General features: G+C 43.4%; 1 protein-coding gene across 1 annotated transcript in view; it reads right to left on the bottom strand.

The window, feature by feature from the left end:
• oprl1 (opiate receptor-like 1) overlaps positions 1 to 17345 on the bottom strand; it is a 79348-nt gene that overhangs the window by 8312 nt on the left and 53691 nt on the right. Inside the window, exons 4-5 of the mRNA XM_076740904.1 lie at positions 16905 to 17087; positions 15535 to 15625 (exon numbers count right to left, since the gene is read on the bottom strand). Coding sequence (XP_076597019.1) covers positions 15535 to 15625; positions 16905 to 17087 — 274 coding nt within the window. The remainder of the gene's footprint in view (positions 1 to 15534; positions 15626 to 16904; positions 17088 to 17345) is intronic.

The raw sequence follows: 17345 nt of genomic DNA, 5'->3' as shown, positions 1-17345 counted from the left end.
GTGTTGGCCAAACTGAATTTTTTACCTGATGATGGCACAAGATGAAAAGTTATGGAGTCACCGAGTTATTAGTTAAACGTGAAGAGCATGAACGTGTGCGCCAAATCTGACAGAAATCCACCCAAAATTTAGTGAGACATTTCACAGAAAACCACAAACATTAACTGTGTGGTCAGTCACAGGATCAAAGGGTCATGAAGTTATGAAATCTTTGACCTGATGGTGGCGCTACAGGAAAAGTCAGGTGATCACAAAAGTCATTGGGATTCATCCTCCAGTCACAACGGACAGGTTAAAATGAGAAATTACCAAAGTCCAGTGGGATTAGCTGAGATATTTTAGTCTGGAGCAGCAGAGACGTGTGGACGGATGTGGTGCTAGCATGTCTATAAACAAATCTGCTGAATGCTAATGTTAAAATATGTGAGAGTTGTCCTCTGACAGTTATAAGACGCTACAATCTTAAACTTTTTTTTTCAATTTTCCGATTTAATCAAAAGTGAAATTGTAAAATCGTCAAATTAAGCACACAGCTGTTTCTGCGTGTCCTCAAAAACCTGACATTCGAACTCAAGAAGCATGAAGTGCTGAACTGCCGACAGCAGCAGTTTAATACCTTCTTGCTTCGTCAGCCTGGTGAAGCGACAGAGCGTGAAGAGGGAGGACAAGAAGGAAAAATGTCCCGTGCACACTTATTTTCTGACAATCCAGACACAGCAAACGGTCCAAACAACGATTATTTCCATTTTCGAGGTGATCTGGTTCTGGGATTTCTGCCATTAGATGAGTCTCATGTATTAATCATAACTCTGAAGTGAGCGGAGATTAAAGATTTGATTTTTCTGTCGTCCTGAGGCCGTTTGCAAGTCCAGGAAATCACTCTGATTTAACATTTAAGGGACAGCAGCGAGGCTTGAAAGTGCGGCAGGATGTCGGAGGATTTGCATCTGTGTGCCTTCTCGTTACTCTGATTATAATAATTATCCTGCACCAACGACTGTGTTTTTAACGTCGAGAGCACCACTTCAAATTAATTATTGCCTGTTTTTCTCTCACTTTTTAAGAAAAGGGACGCCACGTGAACATAAAGCTGCAGAGATGTTGTTTTCTACACATTTAGTGGGATTTTTATCTCATTTCTCCTCCACCAGATTTACCAGTACGTTCACATTCTTGCCTCTTGCTGTAAAAGAAACATAAATGTCGTGTTTTTGTTCTGAATTGAACCTCCAGCTGCGTTTGCACCATGGAGATAAGGCCGGGCACACCTACACATACACATACACTGCAGAGCGGCCTGCATAAACAGTGGAGATAAAGCCACATCAAACAAATGGGAATAGGAGTTGTTGAAAGAAAAAGTTGATCTATTATTCCATTTGGTGGCTGCTTTTATCTGCTGCATCTCGCAGGGCCACGAGTGCACATGATTTACAGTGTGTGGGTGTCCGCGGTAAAAATGGAAGCCGCGATGCCGACTCCATTACTGCCACACTTCAGCCATTGATCAAAAACACAGTAAAAGTCTGTGTGAAAGGGCGGGAATAGTAATAACCTGCTTGATAGGGCTGTGAAGTTTATGTGTTTTATAAAAATTGCTGTAAATGACTCTCTGGTGGGAGAGAGAGGGAGAAATGAGGCAGGGAAAGGGAAACAACACCAATGAACATAAAACTGACCCCGCAGGGAAATAGACCCTCCTCATGGGGGTCAGAGGGCAAATGGACCAGCCAGCAAAGTTTCAATGTCCCATGAGGACCGCGGACTTTAAGCCTGTCCAGGTGTTATGAGTAGAAAGAAAAGCAGAGGTGGCCACGCCCTCATTTCATCCGTCCCTTCACATCTGGACGAAGCTGCTTCCTCGCCGTCTTTTCGCCTCTAACTTCAAACACAGCTGACATTTCTGCTGACGCTTTGATTCATTACGTAGAATCCCCGATCCACAGACACATAAATACCTCTGAACACATTTAATATTTTACACTTGTTAATCATAAACTGTATGTAAATCATATTTTCCAATGCTTTTCCACAGGATTCAGTTCTCTGGAAACATGCTGTGTCCTCATAAGTGGCACTTTTTCCGGCTTACCCACGTCGCTCACGCACACACATTCCCACATAACAACAGACAAACGAACATGTAAACATGTTTTGATGCGTGCACACTGAACATGCTTTTCAGCCTTTTGATAAAGAGCATTCAATAGCTCAGCTCTCATCCCTCTGAGGAGCTGATGTCTGGTAGGTGGATTTACTGCTGCTCCATTAAAGCTTTTCTGCAGCGCTGGACGCTGCATGCTGAAAGGTCAAACTGCCATCACATGACAGCTGTTAGCAGCAATCACTCAATGACTATTTTGAAATAGCTCACCTTGTGAAATGTCAATGGATGACTTTTACTTCCCTCTGGTTTTATACAAACCAGTGCTGCCATATTGTTCAAAGCATGCAATGAAATCGTGTCCTCGATGAGCTCAGATTAACCTTCATTAGTTCAAGGATTCGTGTCACACAAGTTCACATCATCATGCTGGAGGAAGGAGACTGTGATAATGTTTTGCTGCTATGGTAAAGAACGTTTAGCTCATAGTTCTCTTAGATGAGATCCTCTCATCATGTTCTGCAGTGAGGCCTCTGAGCAGGCGCCTGGTGGGCGGAGCTGGGTCATCAGGGAGATGCAGCTCACCTGCTCTGGCTACAAAGACAGCTGGTGGCAGTCAGCCAGGCTTCCACCCTCTTTGGTTTCGTTGTATTTCATTTGTCTTCATCATTAATTTCCTGTTAGTTATGCAAACTGAACTGATTTTTCGTTCCTCCTGCTGCGTTCTCCCGTCTTTGTGCAGCTGTGGCATTAACAAACCCCTCTGTGGAGGGCAGCAGCCAGCTTCTACCTCTGTGACACTTGATGTCTCCAGTTGCTTCTTTTCACCTGCGCCCTGGCCGAACAGTAGGTTAAATGTAAGAAAGGACATCATCCGTCACAGTTCTGCTCCCAGGAACCGAACCCCTCTTGGCAGCAGCAGGCAGGAGCTGTCGTCAGCTCCTCTGATGGACGTTCAGCGTCAATAAAACACAGCAGCAGACCGCAGGTCAGCTCTGTCATCTCTGAAGAGGAGCTACCAAAGACTAAGCTTTCAAACACGTGACTTCAGATTTCACAGAGACGTCATCGTGACACTGACAGGACGTTACACAGATACACGATACACAGCCTCCCAAACGTCTTAGAATCAGGATTAAACATTCCTATCGAGTACACCACCTTCCACGTACTTCTACTGCATGTACTGAACTTCATGTAAGATCTGTATCTAAAGATCAGGAAGTGGCGTCCGCGGTGATGCGTTCATGTCTTTTTTCTTCTTTGTTTTTTCTTTCTTTTGTTTTTCACGTTCTATCTTGATTCTCCTGTTTAACGTCAACCTTTCATGTCTTTGCTTTCTTTTTCCACCATCTTTTCTCTCCACACTATCTTTGTCATCAGTTCTGACCCTCCCTTTCTTTCTTTCTTTCTTTCTTTCTTTCTTTCTTTCTTTCTTATATAACCAGGGATCTGTGTCCTTTCCTGGTTTCCATTTCACACTTGATGATTCTCCTCCTCTGCTTTCGTTCCTCTCATTTATCACTTCTTTCCCCTCCATTGCGTTTTGCCTACCCTTTATTTTTTCTTTTCTTCCAGCTCCGGTCGTCTGTATTTTTCTCGCTGCTTTTCCCCTCACCTCTGGTTCAGACCTATTATTTTCTCCTCTCGTTCATTTTGCTTAAACCTCTCTCTGTTCATCAGCTTTTTGTCTTGTCTGCTGTTCCATTTTGCTCTCCTCTTCTCTCAGATCTACTCTCTCGGCCACTCCTGCTCTTTATGATTTTCACTTTCTATCATTACCTTTATCCTCTGTGGAAAATAACTTTGTCTAGTTGGCCTGTCTCTGCTCTCTGGACTGTTTTCATGTCTTCTTTTCATCTCTCTGAGTGCTAACCCCTTCTCTCCTCTTTCAATCAGAGCGAAACAGCATTCTCCTCTTTTTTCCTTCCTCCTTTCACCTTTCCTCACCGTCTCACACTTAATTCCTCCCTTTTCTTTGATCTCCTCTCCCTGTATCTTCCATTTTCTTTCTGAGGACAATGGCTGTGGTCTTGCTGTGATTGGGTTCTGCTGCCCTCCCACCTGAACGCATGAAAGCGTGTTGCCTCAGTTAAACAGCGGCCTCAGGTCCAACATCCTGATGCCTGATGTTGATATTTTAGAGATTAAATACCTCAGTTCTCCACTAGGAAACAAACTTTCTATATGAGAAATGATAAAGAAAATAAAGTGCAATATGATCCCACAGCTAAAGTTGAGTGATTCCCTCACCATGGTGCATCAGTGTCAGTGAAATCACTGTTATCTCTGTTTGTATGCAGACTCATCCACATATAAAGTGTTTCTGTGAGGCTTCCAGCTGCGTTAGCTTCTTTAGCTCCTGGCTGATAAATGAGTCCTACAGTAGCAGAGCTGGACATGAGCTCTGTTTGTCCTTGTTTACCTGCTCTTGCATGAAAACCTTGCAGCTCTTAATGCTGCATATTGTCCTGACTCGGAGGTGATCAGTATAACTGTGAGCGGGAGGTTTTATAGGCACATTTAAGACATTTTTTTGCTACCTGGTCTTACACTTGCCCCATAAAAGCAGCTCACTAAGACCACTATTAGCTATCTGCTTCTTTTACAGCTCTCTGTAGAGTTTAAACTGCTTGTGTTAACTTGTTCTCCTTTTCAGAATAAAATCTGGATGGAGCTCAGGAGAAGCAGCCTCTGTGACGCAGACCACACTGATGAAAACCAGATGATCCACATGAAACTTTCTAGAAGTCAAATGAATCGAGTTCCCTGCTCTCTAGTCTGCTATCATGTTTGACAACTGTGGGATTGACAATCAATGATAAATCAGATCAACAACTCTTTAAAGCAGAGCCCAGGTGAATTTCAAAATAAAGGCTGATGTGGTCTGGGCCTTTCAGTCTGTTGAGGGTTGAGATCATGCTGTGCAGGTCACAGGGTCTGAATCGTTTCTGTCATCCTGGTTCATGCTTGTCTCTCCTGGATTTGGACACATGTTTTGCTTCAGGTCTGTTTTCTGCTAACAGTGAAAAATCCTGCACACGATGATAAAAGTTCCCGTCTGTTTGGTGTCGGAGGGTTCAGACGGGTGAAATTCACCAGTTCAGGATTTAATTCAGGTTTCAGACTCGTCCTCGTTTTCCGGCAGCTGTTTCAAGCCGACACACTGACTGTGGACCTACTTCTTAATGTGTGTGTGTGTGAATAAAGTGACAGAACATACCAACGCTTTGTCCTGTATGTGACACGTGTGTGTGTCATCTCACTCCACTGCATCTTGGCTGTCAGGTGTGTGTGTGTGTGTGTGTGTGTGTGTGTGTGTTTCAAAGTTCAATTTTAAACAAGTCTAAGTTTATTCTGTGTGTGTGTGTGTGTGTGTGTGTGTGTGTGTGTGTGTGTGTGTTTGTGTCTTTCCTTAGGCAATACAGCACTTGTCATAAAAGTTTTATCCGGTTGTGTCAGAAGGCGAGGGGGCACCAAACTCTATTAAACACACACACACACACACACACACACACACACACACACAGTAAAAATGGTGTTTCTCAGGGTGAACGGCTCTTTTGTTGAAGTTTTCTTCCACGGCACTTTATCGCTGCTTGTTTTAGACGGTTTCCCCTCAAAGCCTCTTCACTGCAGATGATCTGAACACACAACTCAAAGCCTGTTCGTCAGCATAAATCCTGCAGAACGGAGGATCAGGTCCATTGAAATTCTGCTAGTTTGATGCAGAATTAATCTCTGTCATCTCTGTCAGACTCATTTTAAAGTCACTGTCCGATCTTTAGCTGCATTGCCTCGTACGTCGTGCAGCCTGCATACAGTCAGTTCAATCAGAGACACGTTTGTCAAAGATTTGACCATTTGAAGCCAATGGTTTGATTTGGCAGGAAAGACTCTTCGAGGAAGCTAAACACACATTCTGCTGGGAAAACGAATCCCCTTCATCAACCCAAACATGAGCTTCAGGAGCCGTGCAGGTGCATGAATGTGCAGCAGCTCAACACTGCAGGGCTGCTTGAAGTGGAACAAAAACCAGTGAGCACACAGCACCACAAATCAGCAGACATTACTGTATTTCAAAAGGTTACATCAGATCTTAAACTGTTGCTCAGCAGCGTTTGCACCCTGATGCATTTCAAGAATAAAACACGAACCGCTGTAAAAGTAAAAAAAGAGGCTGTGAGTTAATGAGCCGCTGTAATCTGACGTCTCCTGCACAGACGGTCAGAAACACCAGATATAACAGACATGTCTGATGTGTGTAGAGGTGTGTGGTTATTCTGTAGCAGCCCGCCGTCATTTGCACAATGTATTAAATGTAAACACAATGCCGGCTGTGCGTAATTACACTGGTGCGCCACATGTCCAATCAGAGGCCTCAAATTTATCAACATACGCGTTGTGCTGCCTTCAGATGGCTGCAGGGATTTCATGAGGGAAGATAATTCAAATCGCTTATTAACATTTCTGCCACATCATTCCTGCATCAGCACGTTGTCGCTTGTTTTCACTGGCCTCATTTTAATGAACCTCCAACCTGTTTGTGCCTCCTGTCCAACCCGCACAGTTCACCCTGTGCTGAGCATCAAAACACCTCACACATTTTCTCCCTTCCTCTTTTCCACTCTGGCCTTGATAAAATGAACCTGATACTGCAATCTACAAATAAACTCCTTCAAAATATCCCTGCGACAGGGACTTGTGTGTTTACTAGTTAAAGTAAAAATAAAGTTTCATTTCATTAAAATGCACGAGTCAAAACCCTCATCAGAACTTGGTACAATGGTCAAAACAAGACCAAAACAACTCCATCTTAACTGTTTTCTTTGACTTCACCTGCAGTTCATGCTGGTGCGGCATGAATTCAAATCCACACTGAAAATTCTTCCTCATCCTTTTCGCGCACCAACAAGAAAACAGTTCATTCTTTTCAACATTCTGGAGAGGATGAAACACAGAAACATTAATTTCTCTACAAGCATCTGACCCAGCAGGAAGTGGCAGGACACAATAATGTCGCCTCCACAGAATGATAATATTGCGCAGGGAAAAATGAAATAGGAGATAAATATAGAAACAGGGGTGATTTATCACATCGCATGAGTGGAAGTACTGCATGTGCTCTATTGTGACATCCACTGTAAGCTAATGCTGCAAAGGGCTGACCTTGGATTCCAGCAGGAGAAAGGACTGGTGCTGATGCTGATGTGTGTATGTAAACCACAATGATATGAAACATATAATCATGCTTTCTTTGAATAATCTCTCTCTGAAAATAATTCAGCAACAATCACATCTCAATCCTCATCATCAAACCAAAGTAATGATATGTGACACATTACCTCATTTCACTGTATGTATCGCTGCTTTTACAATAAGCAGCCCATAAAAAGATGCACCACGCCATCACAGATGATGAGGCGCGGCGGCTTTAATTGTGCAGCGTTACTATAATGGATTACATTAGCATATCTGTTTGCTTTTGTAATTACTCTTTCATTAAAGTTTACATACTGTCGCCTTGAGGATGCAGAAAACAGCAAAGACAATACATGAAGGGGTGAACTTTGACACATAATCGCAAATCAAGCTGTTCCACTTCATCAACGACAGAGTGAAAGTCCATCATAATCCATGACTTTGCATAACAGTGTTTACATAACCGAGCAGCGATCCTTCTGTTTGCTTGAGATCATCGTCATGTTTGTTTATTCCTTCTGCTCGTTTCCTCTCATCCAATAACTCTTGGCTCGATCTCATACCGGCTCCTACACCCTCACACGGTCCACCCCACCTGTGTTTGTGCAATACTGAGGATTGTTCCAAATGCATCCACCAGTAAGTCTGCACAGGTCAAACTGCACTAAACCCAAACTTGTTTTTGATTGTAATATTTCCTCTAAAGCAGAGGGAATAAAACATCATCAAACTCAGAGTCAACGCCTGCAGGAGCACAAACAAAACTGAAGTTTTATGTAACTGAGCTGAACGCTGCAGCACAGAGCACAGACGTGCAGCCTGCAAACACACGTTGACACATTTCCGACAAGTCTTTTGGATGGATTGGTCATCATGGCTATTAGTGACAGCAGGGTGGCTGCTGATTATAGCCTCCTTCCTGCCACTGTGTCCTTGGGCAAGGCTTTTGACCCCAATTACTGAGAGCGGCGTGGCGTGACTTACCCTGCAGCTGTCAGGTTATGAAGCTGCTCCATCCTCTGTTTGTTTAGAGGAGACAGGCGGGAGAGGAGGGGAATAGAGGTGGAGTACAGGGAACCTTTATTATCCCTGAATGTCAATTTGTTGCACAGCTAGCGGTCTCGTCAGAACAGAGATGATAAAGAAAGAGCTAAAGGATGGTCCCAACAAACTGTGTATACACACAAAGGGAAAAGACAGGAGATGATGGGGAGTACAACATAGATGGAGAGGAGAAAGTACAGTTAGAATGAAATGAAGGTGAAAGAGGTGAAGATGAAAAAACATGGGAATGAGAATGAGGGGTGAATGAAAAGAATGTGATGAGAATGAAATGAAAGAGGTGAAGAGAGAGAGTGTGGAAGTTAAAAGAAAGAGGGAGGAGACATTGAGGAAACAGAGGGAGGTGTGGGATGGACAAGGGACAGATGAGGACGACTTAGTGAATGAGAAAGAAATGGAGATGAAATGACAATTACATGAAGACGCTTTGAGTGAAAAGGGATGAAATTAAGAGGATGAGAATCACATGAATGAAGAGAATCAGATGAGAATGAAGCGAAAATGAGAATAACATTAAAATGAAATGGAGATGAGAATTAATGACATGATGAAGGAATGAAAAGAAGAGGATGACAATGAGACAACAATGAGAATACGATGAGAAAATTACATGAAAACGATAAAGAGACGAGCTTACAGCAGATTGAATGAGGAATGAGAAACGTGAATGAAACAAATGAGGAGAGAAAAAGAGACAAATAAGAGGAGACGTGCAAAGAGAAGAGAAAGAGAAAAGCAGGAGAGCAGGAGTGCAGACGTAGCTCAGCTGTAGAGTAGACTAATAAAAATGATTATAGGATTAAACCGTCGCTACAGGCTGAGACTGGATCAATATCCTACCGCCAGACCTCCCGTTCCCCTGCTAGCTACATATTACTCGATTTAACTGAAAAATAGTGTGCAATGTGAGGGCATCTGGGAAATCATTCACTGTTTCTGTTGGTGATTTTCTCTCTGTTAAGCATCAGCATAAATATAAAAAGCATAATTGCTGTTTTCCCTCTTTGTGTTCCACCATTTTTCAGCATTAACTTATTTATGAGCAGAAATCCTCAAAACAGCGTTACAAATCGATTCATTTCCATTGAACAAAGAGAACAGCAGCAGCAGAGAGGAGACGTGTGCGGATAGGATGGGCTTTAAGGATGGTCACTGACAGATCTGGGAACAGCAGGGAGAGCTGCTGGAGCTTCTCGATCAGAAATCAGTCCACAGGCAAACAAAAACCTGAGCGTGCAAACCTCTAAAAACCAGCAGCAAAATCAACTGGACAGGAAACTGGAAGGCAGAAAGAACTGGAGTAACAAGATGTCCTCTGCTGGAGCGTGTTGGCCGTCTGGCTGCAGCTTTCTGTGCTAGTTACGAGCAGTAAAAAGGGGTAAGCCAATTAGCACACTGCCAAGTGGCTAGCCAATCAGCATTGCCCATTGATCATCCAATCAGAGGAAGCCCAACTGTCCAATCAGGGGGCAAAAGTTGCTAGCATATGTTTTCCTTCTGGCATACGCTAGAGTCAACACGGGAAACTGTTGTTTGTTTGGCTTCCTCTGATAGGATGGTCAGTGGGCAATGCTGATTGGCTAGTCAGTTGGCAGTGAGCTAAATGAGCCTGTCAGCTCAAGCATGAAAACAGGGTGAAAATTCCTGCTTGTAGCAGTGTCACATGCGCAGACAGGACATTTGTTGGTCTGCTCATTGCTCAAACTCAGTGAAGATGAAACGACAGATCTGAGAGAACAAATTCAATCTTCATCTGTGACAACAACAATGTTTCACAGATAACTCAAGGCTGCTCTGATTGTGGCTTTGCAGCAACATTCATATCCTCTCTTTTGATATGCTGTGAAAAATCAACTGGAAACACCAGTACAGACTCTCACCTTCCCCTTCTTCTTCTTCTTCAAACGTTTTAATCCACCTCACATGAAGACATGTGACCTCCTTCATCACTTCGCCCACAGAGAAGTTTCATTCCAACAGGCAGCCCTTTAAAACATGCAAATCTTCTGTATAATGTGGACTTGTGAAGCACACTTGTAGTGATTATTCTGCTGGTTTCACCATGAGCATAATGATGTGTTGGGGGTAGAATAACAGAAAATGAAATAAAACAGGACTAACTATGCCACAAATCATGCATGTATAACATATTCAGAGAAAATGTCAAAATCGATGTGTTCATTTCTGCTCACACGCTCATTAAAGAGATCTCAGTCCATGTCAGAGTGCGCATTGTGCTAAAGGTAAAACAGCGCTGAGGAATGACAGACAGGAGAGTGCAGCTAAGGGAGCAGTGAGCATGGCTGCAGGCTGGCGGGGGACCTGATGTCCCCCCAGCACGCCAGCTGGCACACCTGGTCCGGTTCAGGTGAGCTGACTCGTAGCAGCTTAACGCAGGTGTGCACGCTGACACGCGGGAGAGAAGACGGTGACACAGACACTGTTTCCAGCTTTAACAGCGTTTTCCCGCCTGGAGATTTTTACTGAGACTGAGCCTCATGCTCACAGTCAGCGGCCATTTTTGCCATAATTCATAATTCAGCCTGAAATTAGCTTTTGTCAGCTTGGTTTGGAGCATTTCAAAGGTTTTTTACATTGATGTTAACATTGACTTGCAGTCTTTTCTTCCCCATCTTTTGCTGTTGCACGGCTATCGATACCTCGAACAGACAGACAGACAGACAGACAGACAGACAGACAGACAGGCAGACAGACAGACAGACAGACAGACAGACAGACAGACAGACAGGCAGACAGACAGACAGAAGGATTTCAAAGGTGGGTTTCGGTGTTTGTGATGAAATGAATCTGGACTCTGAGTGAAACATCTCGGTCTCCAAAGGAACAGGTTTGTTCGTTAGAGGTTTGTTCGTTAAAGGTTTGTTTGCTAAAGGTTTGTTCGTTAGAGGTTTGTTCGTTAAAGGTTTGTTCGTTAAAGGTTTGTTCATTAAAGGTTTGTTCGTTAAAGGTTTGTTCGATGCGTTCACTCTGCAGTCAGATCAAAGCACACCTTAAAACATCGTCATATTATCAGGTGAAGTTAAAGGCTAACGCTCTGCTAACACTGCAGCACTCTCAGCCTCACATGCACTGACATTTTTAGTCCTTTGAGGTTACGATCATTTAAATTCACTTTACAGGGAATCATTTAGAATATTAAGGCATCCATGAAAGCTGATTCCTCTTCACAACTGATAAGCCTCATGTTTCTGGTTAAATGATGACACTTTCCCGTTTAGGGTGAAATAAACTGCAGTGGATGACGTTTCTGACCGTTTCTTCACTGCAACACGTTTGACTGTCAAACACTGTGATAACTTAGAAGCTCAAATGAGATTATCTGTGATTCAAAACTGGACTGAAAGCCAAATATCCTGCTGGAGGCCAATTAAGGCTGCAGTGTTCATTTCAGCAACAACATGAAAGTGAACGCAAAGGATTTTAGAGTTTACTTAGAAAAGTTTACGATGAGGGTGGAGCTGAAAGGAAAGGTTGTTCGGTCATTACAATCATCGGTTTAGCCTGTGGGAACCATCAATAGGCTTTGAATTTTGTGGCTTAGATCAATGGTTCCAGATAAGAAAATCCAAATTTGGCTAAACAAAGTTATGTCCTGTCCTCAAACTCAGGAAATACTTCTGTTTCATTTCATCAGGTATCTAAAAATAACTGAACAGTCAGATAAAGGGAATCACTCTTTAAAACCTGTACATCTAGAAGTCTCCAATGATTTAAAACCATATTTATGAAATACAAATGACACACTTTTATTTTAGCATCAGATAAAGCATCATGATTGCTTACAGGAATTACAACAGCAGCATAAAATACTGCGCTAAACTCTTCCCTTTCCTAACTTTAGCTAAACATGTCATAAACAGTTCGGTCCCTCTGTCATAACACAGCTGAGTGAATTAGCCGACCAGGCGGTGCGTTCAAACGCTGGCGGGTGAGATTTTTTGCCCTAAAACAGAATAAAGGCCAAAAATGTATTTTTACAAGCCAGAAATCTCAGACGCAGCTGAAGAAAGGTTGTTAATTAACGGCTCTGTTTACCGGCTGATGACACATTTTGGCCATTTTCTGCTTCAGGTTCGTATGAACTTCACGTGTCGCCCCTTTAAGGTCAAACTGAGCAGAGATCCTCGAAGTTTTTGGCCTTTTTAGGAGAGGAGCTGCCATCTACGAGCTCCCAACTCTGACAGGAGGTTCGTCTTGATGTTTAAGGCTGCCAGCACGAACATATCTCCCACACACACACAAAGGTTCATCATCACACTCACACCACCCTATATGGCAAATGCAGTGCTTTGAAACACGCACGCACACACACACACACACACACACACACAACTTATCATGTGTAGAGTAAAATCTCTTCCACTGCAAGACTTCTCCATTAATATTAGACTATAAATACGTGTGTGTGTGTGTGTGTGTGTGTGTGTGTTTGTGTGTGTCCTACACTAAAATATGTGAGAGAGATGATCTACGGCAACAAAGACCCACACACACACACACACATGCGTGCACACATACACACACAGTGTATAAGGACGAAGGACCCAGCTGGATCCATTCAGAAGAAACCGATAAGCAGCTTTGAGAAGAAAAATGAAACAGCTCCATTTCAATCTGCGAATGAGGCTGCTGTCATCCATCAGGTGTTATCAGGCAGCCAATCAGAGACTGAGATGAACAGCGAGACAGAGAGACAGAGACTGCGATGCCGAGTCAAACTTTCCCACAGTTACAGACTTTTAGAAACTTCAGCAAAGGTGCTCCCCGTCATGCCATAAATAACCCTGCTCACTGATCTCTGGATTAAAGGAGCGGCTCTGTGGCAGTCACACGTCGCGTCTGATCATTTTCCCTTTTTTCAGACGGGACAGGACGTTTACAGGAAGAGCCACAATGCTTGCACTATACTTGGTTTGAAGTGCTTTCTGAAAGAAGAACACACTGCATCAGTGATGGCTTTTAAAACTTCCTTTTTTTGGGGGCTGTAAAGAGAAAAACTAAATTTGAACTTATTTATTTTGTCCTGCTGAAGCCTTTACATGCATGTGATGGCCTTTAATTCAGACCTGGAAACGTTGGAGAAATATTTCTAGGTCCGTCCTCGTACATTGCTCTGACTTCTGTGCAAAGGTGACGTTGGTGCTCATGCAGAAATTAGACTACTGCAATTGCAAGCACATTTATAGGAAGGTGCATGTTCGAAATGACGGTTTGCATGTAAAATGTTGTAGAAGAGCAGCACAGAAGAGCTGAACCTGAGAGGCAGAGCAGCTGATACTCACATCTCATTAAAGGAAATGCAGTTCAGCCGAGCCTCCTGGAAGGGACAGCTGAGGCAGGACTGAATTTAATTACTGAGCTCTGTTAAACACTGACTTGAACTGTGCTGTCAGCAGTGCGGTCGGACGGTCAATGGCAGCAGATGAGAAGTGTCTGCAAAGTTACCGACATACTCATCTCAGACTTCCTTCTGTTCTCAAAGGGCGGAAGCAAAGACGTGCGTTAGAAAGCAAATTATTTACAGGATCATTAAATACTGATATAATGTCGCTACGAGCTATTTGTACGTCTTAGAAGATCTCATGCTCTCAGATAACATCATGACAGGGAACATTGTGAGCAGCAGCGTTTTTCTTATAGAAATTACATGTTACATTAACCGAATTTTCAGTTTTATGACGGCAAAGTACGATTCACTGTTACTCATTTGGCATGTTGGAATCTACACGCCCAGGCGTCTTTGTGTGAACGGTTATTAGTGCAACCCCTGTGTGAAAGCTGCCTTGGATTGTTTGAGACTAGAGAGCTATTTATAGAACTGTAAATGCAGTACATTCACCATTCTGCAGGTTGGGCTCAAAGTGAGTCAAATGAGAAGTTCTGGAGACGTGAGCGGAGGAGAGTGCTGAGAAAACTGCACACCACACACACCCAGAAGGAACACCCATGATTTTGGAAGAGGCATGCATAAAAATGGTGTGTTTGCTCCTCAAGATTGAGCTCAGAGTGAGTTAGAAAGTGGCCTGCATTGACAGACAACTGATGGAAACATCTGACCGTGTCTCTGGATATATGAAGAGGAATGGACGAAACTACTGGACATGAGCAACTTCACAAGACAGGTCTGAATGATCCAGGACACAGTGAGCAGTGGACAGAAGAAGCTGTGCATGATGTGTGACCAGCAGCAGTTCACTCAGGTGGTGTGTGGTGAGTCTCACGTTGCACAGAATTGTCTGTTTCTTTGTTCCTTATTTTTCGTGTTCATGTTTTGTTTAATGGATTATGGTTCTGCTTTATTTGCATAATAATTCTTTGTGCTGATTGAATGCAGTCGCAGTGCATTAGTTCTTTTCTTCTCGTTCCTCATTCTCAGTCATGCATATTTATGTGATGTAAATGATGGTGTTTTTCTACTTATTTCATTTAAAAACAGTCATCTGAACTGCTGTTATTCAATAAAGCTTAATGGACTTTGTGCAGAAGTTTACGTTAAATCTTCAGCTGGACCTCACTCAGTCAATTAGCTGTTCATAATCAAACTCTAAAAGTTAGTGACTCACACTGTTATCTCACTGGTCTGTCAACATAATCTCTGTTTGGCTCGCCTGAAGACGTAAGAGCTGGAAGCTTTCTATTTTAGTGGCTATAAATGTGCACCTGCTGTGTGAAAGTTCATAACATGGAGCATCATATAGAACATGGCAGGCAGCCGGTCTGAACTCTGTTTGCACTTGTTCAGTCTGAAATGAAGAGAAAAAAGGCGCCTCGACGACAGCATGTGTTGAGCCTATTAGTCAGATGCTGTGCAATAAAAGCAATAAAAACTGGGACAACAGCAACACTTGTAAATTGGTTCACTCAGATCACACCTCCCCGAGCATTACAGTCTGAAGCTATTTTTTCCACACCCACCTCTTCGTCAGCAGCAGATAATGAAATATATGTGTGGAAAAGCTGTGCTGCACTGTCACACAGCTGTGTGTTGTGTGTTAATTAGACCTCTAAGTCCACACCATCGCAGTCACAACTCAAAAGCACACATGTGGTGAAGGTGCATATGTGTCTGTACAGGTCAGGGCGTGCACACCTGCAGTATGTTTACAGGTATATGCATATATACTGTATATGTGTGAAATACTTACTGTTATGCTCTTGTTCCTCCTCTACATTCCCCAGGACCATGGCCGGGACCCCGAAGGCCGAAGCCAGCACCCACACACAGATATTGACCACCTGTGGAGGACATGGTGACACAATGGTGATGATGAATATGTTGATAGAGTGTTTACATGGCAAGATGCATCATTTAATAACCCTAAAAGGACTCGGCATGACACACACGTGTCCATTAGTGCAGTGAGTCAACATTCAAATTCACTTGTTCAATTTTGCTCAGACTCACGCTGGTCAGTTTAAAAAGAAGTATTAAGACTGAATGTGCAGAACCAGAAGTATCATCTTTGTTTTCATGCAGTCTTTCAATTTGCCTTTGCCTACATTACCCACAATGCACCTGACCGCTGACAGTTCAGTCAAAGGTTTGGGTGTGTTATGCTAGTAGGGGCTAACGTGGACTCTACAGGTGACAGAGGTCCAAAAAACCATCAGATCTTTTTCAGCCCCATCTGACTCATGTGACATCACTCGAGGCAGTTTATCGTATTTTGTACAGCTTCCTTTGGGGCGACACAAGATGTGATACCGCTGTTTTCAGATATGCAGGTGTATTCACCAAGAGCTGTAAACAGACTTTCATGTGTAAAATTCCCCTTTGAAGTCAAATTTCTTCATATTTTTACACAACATCAATCTGAAAGGATGAGTGTGACGAGCAGAGCCGGGCGGGAAAACTGCCAAAACCCCTCAAATCGTCTGACCTTGAGTTTAAGCGTTTCTTCGTTTTGTCATATTTTCATCAGCGGCTGAAAAGGTGCGTTTCTTACGATGTCATCACAGGACGCGACGCTCGCTCGTCAAAGTCGGGTGAAGATATTGCTGAAATAGCTTTGCTTTCACTCAGCATCACATGCAGAAGTGTCCGCTCCAACTTCAGCTCGTGCTGATACAAGAACCCCCGAAGCTTGTTGGTCATAGAAACTTTACAGACTTCATTTACTACAATTACTGCACAGCCGTTTGACATATGAAGAGTCAGAGTTATCTTTTGATGTACTCTCCTGTGAAGTCTTCATGCAAAGACTGGAGAACACAAAGGGGATCAAAACAGACGTCTTGGCTCAGTCAGCAGGAGTTCAGAGTTCCTCTTTTCTCGTTACTTTTTTCCTGGTTGTCAGAGCTGACGTGCGCACCAGATCGACACATGAATGACCTTCAGCTGTGCAATATTTCAACGTCTGTACCGGTTTATCTTTGTTATGGGGGAACAGTGTGTGGAGTGAGCTGAAGAGACTGTTGACATCTGATGTGATGCCGGTGGTCATTTCAGGAAGAATGAAGGAAGTGTGAAGCTCTGGAAGGGTGAATATCTCACTTTGAAATGAAACAGTTTTACCTTGGCCTTGTGTGGAGTCCTCATGTCCAGCGCTTTGACGGGGTGGCAGACGGCCACGTACCTGTCCATACTCATCACTGTCAGGGTGAAGGTGCTGGTGAACATGTTGTAGTAGTCGATAGACACCACCGCCTTGCACAGAGCGTTCCCGAATGGCCAGAAGCCGAGGAACACGTCTGTGCCCTGGGAACAGAAAAAGAAATGAACACAGAAACACACCTGCAGGCAGAACAGAGAACTCCATCTCCTCTGAAATATGACTTTGGACAGTAAATTATTCAATGAAGCGGAAACAAATCAGAGCAGCGAAGCACGACAGCGTAACACCTGACAAGCAGCCAGTGACTGATGAAAGTCCTCGTAACATCCAGACGCAGGCAAGAGAACAAAACTTAAGTCACTCTGTTTTTCAGGGTCTTTTGTCAATCGATCAGCATGAAC

The sequence above is a fragment of the Chaetodon auriga genome, chromosome 10 (assembly GCF_051107435.1).
Source record: "Chaetodon auriga isolate fChaAug3 chromosome 10, fChaAug3.hap1, whole genome shotgun sequence".
NCBI lineage: Eukaryota > Metazoa > Chordata > Actinopteri > Chaetodontiformes > Chaetodontidae > Chaetodon > Chaetodon auriga.
Note: the sequence above shows the minus strand (reverse complement) of the source record. Positions and strands in the feature narration are given on the sequence as shown.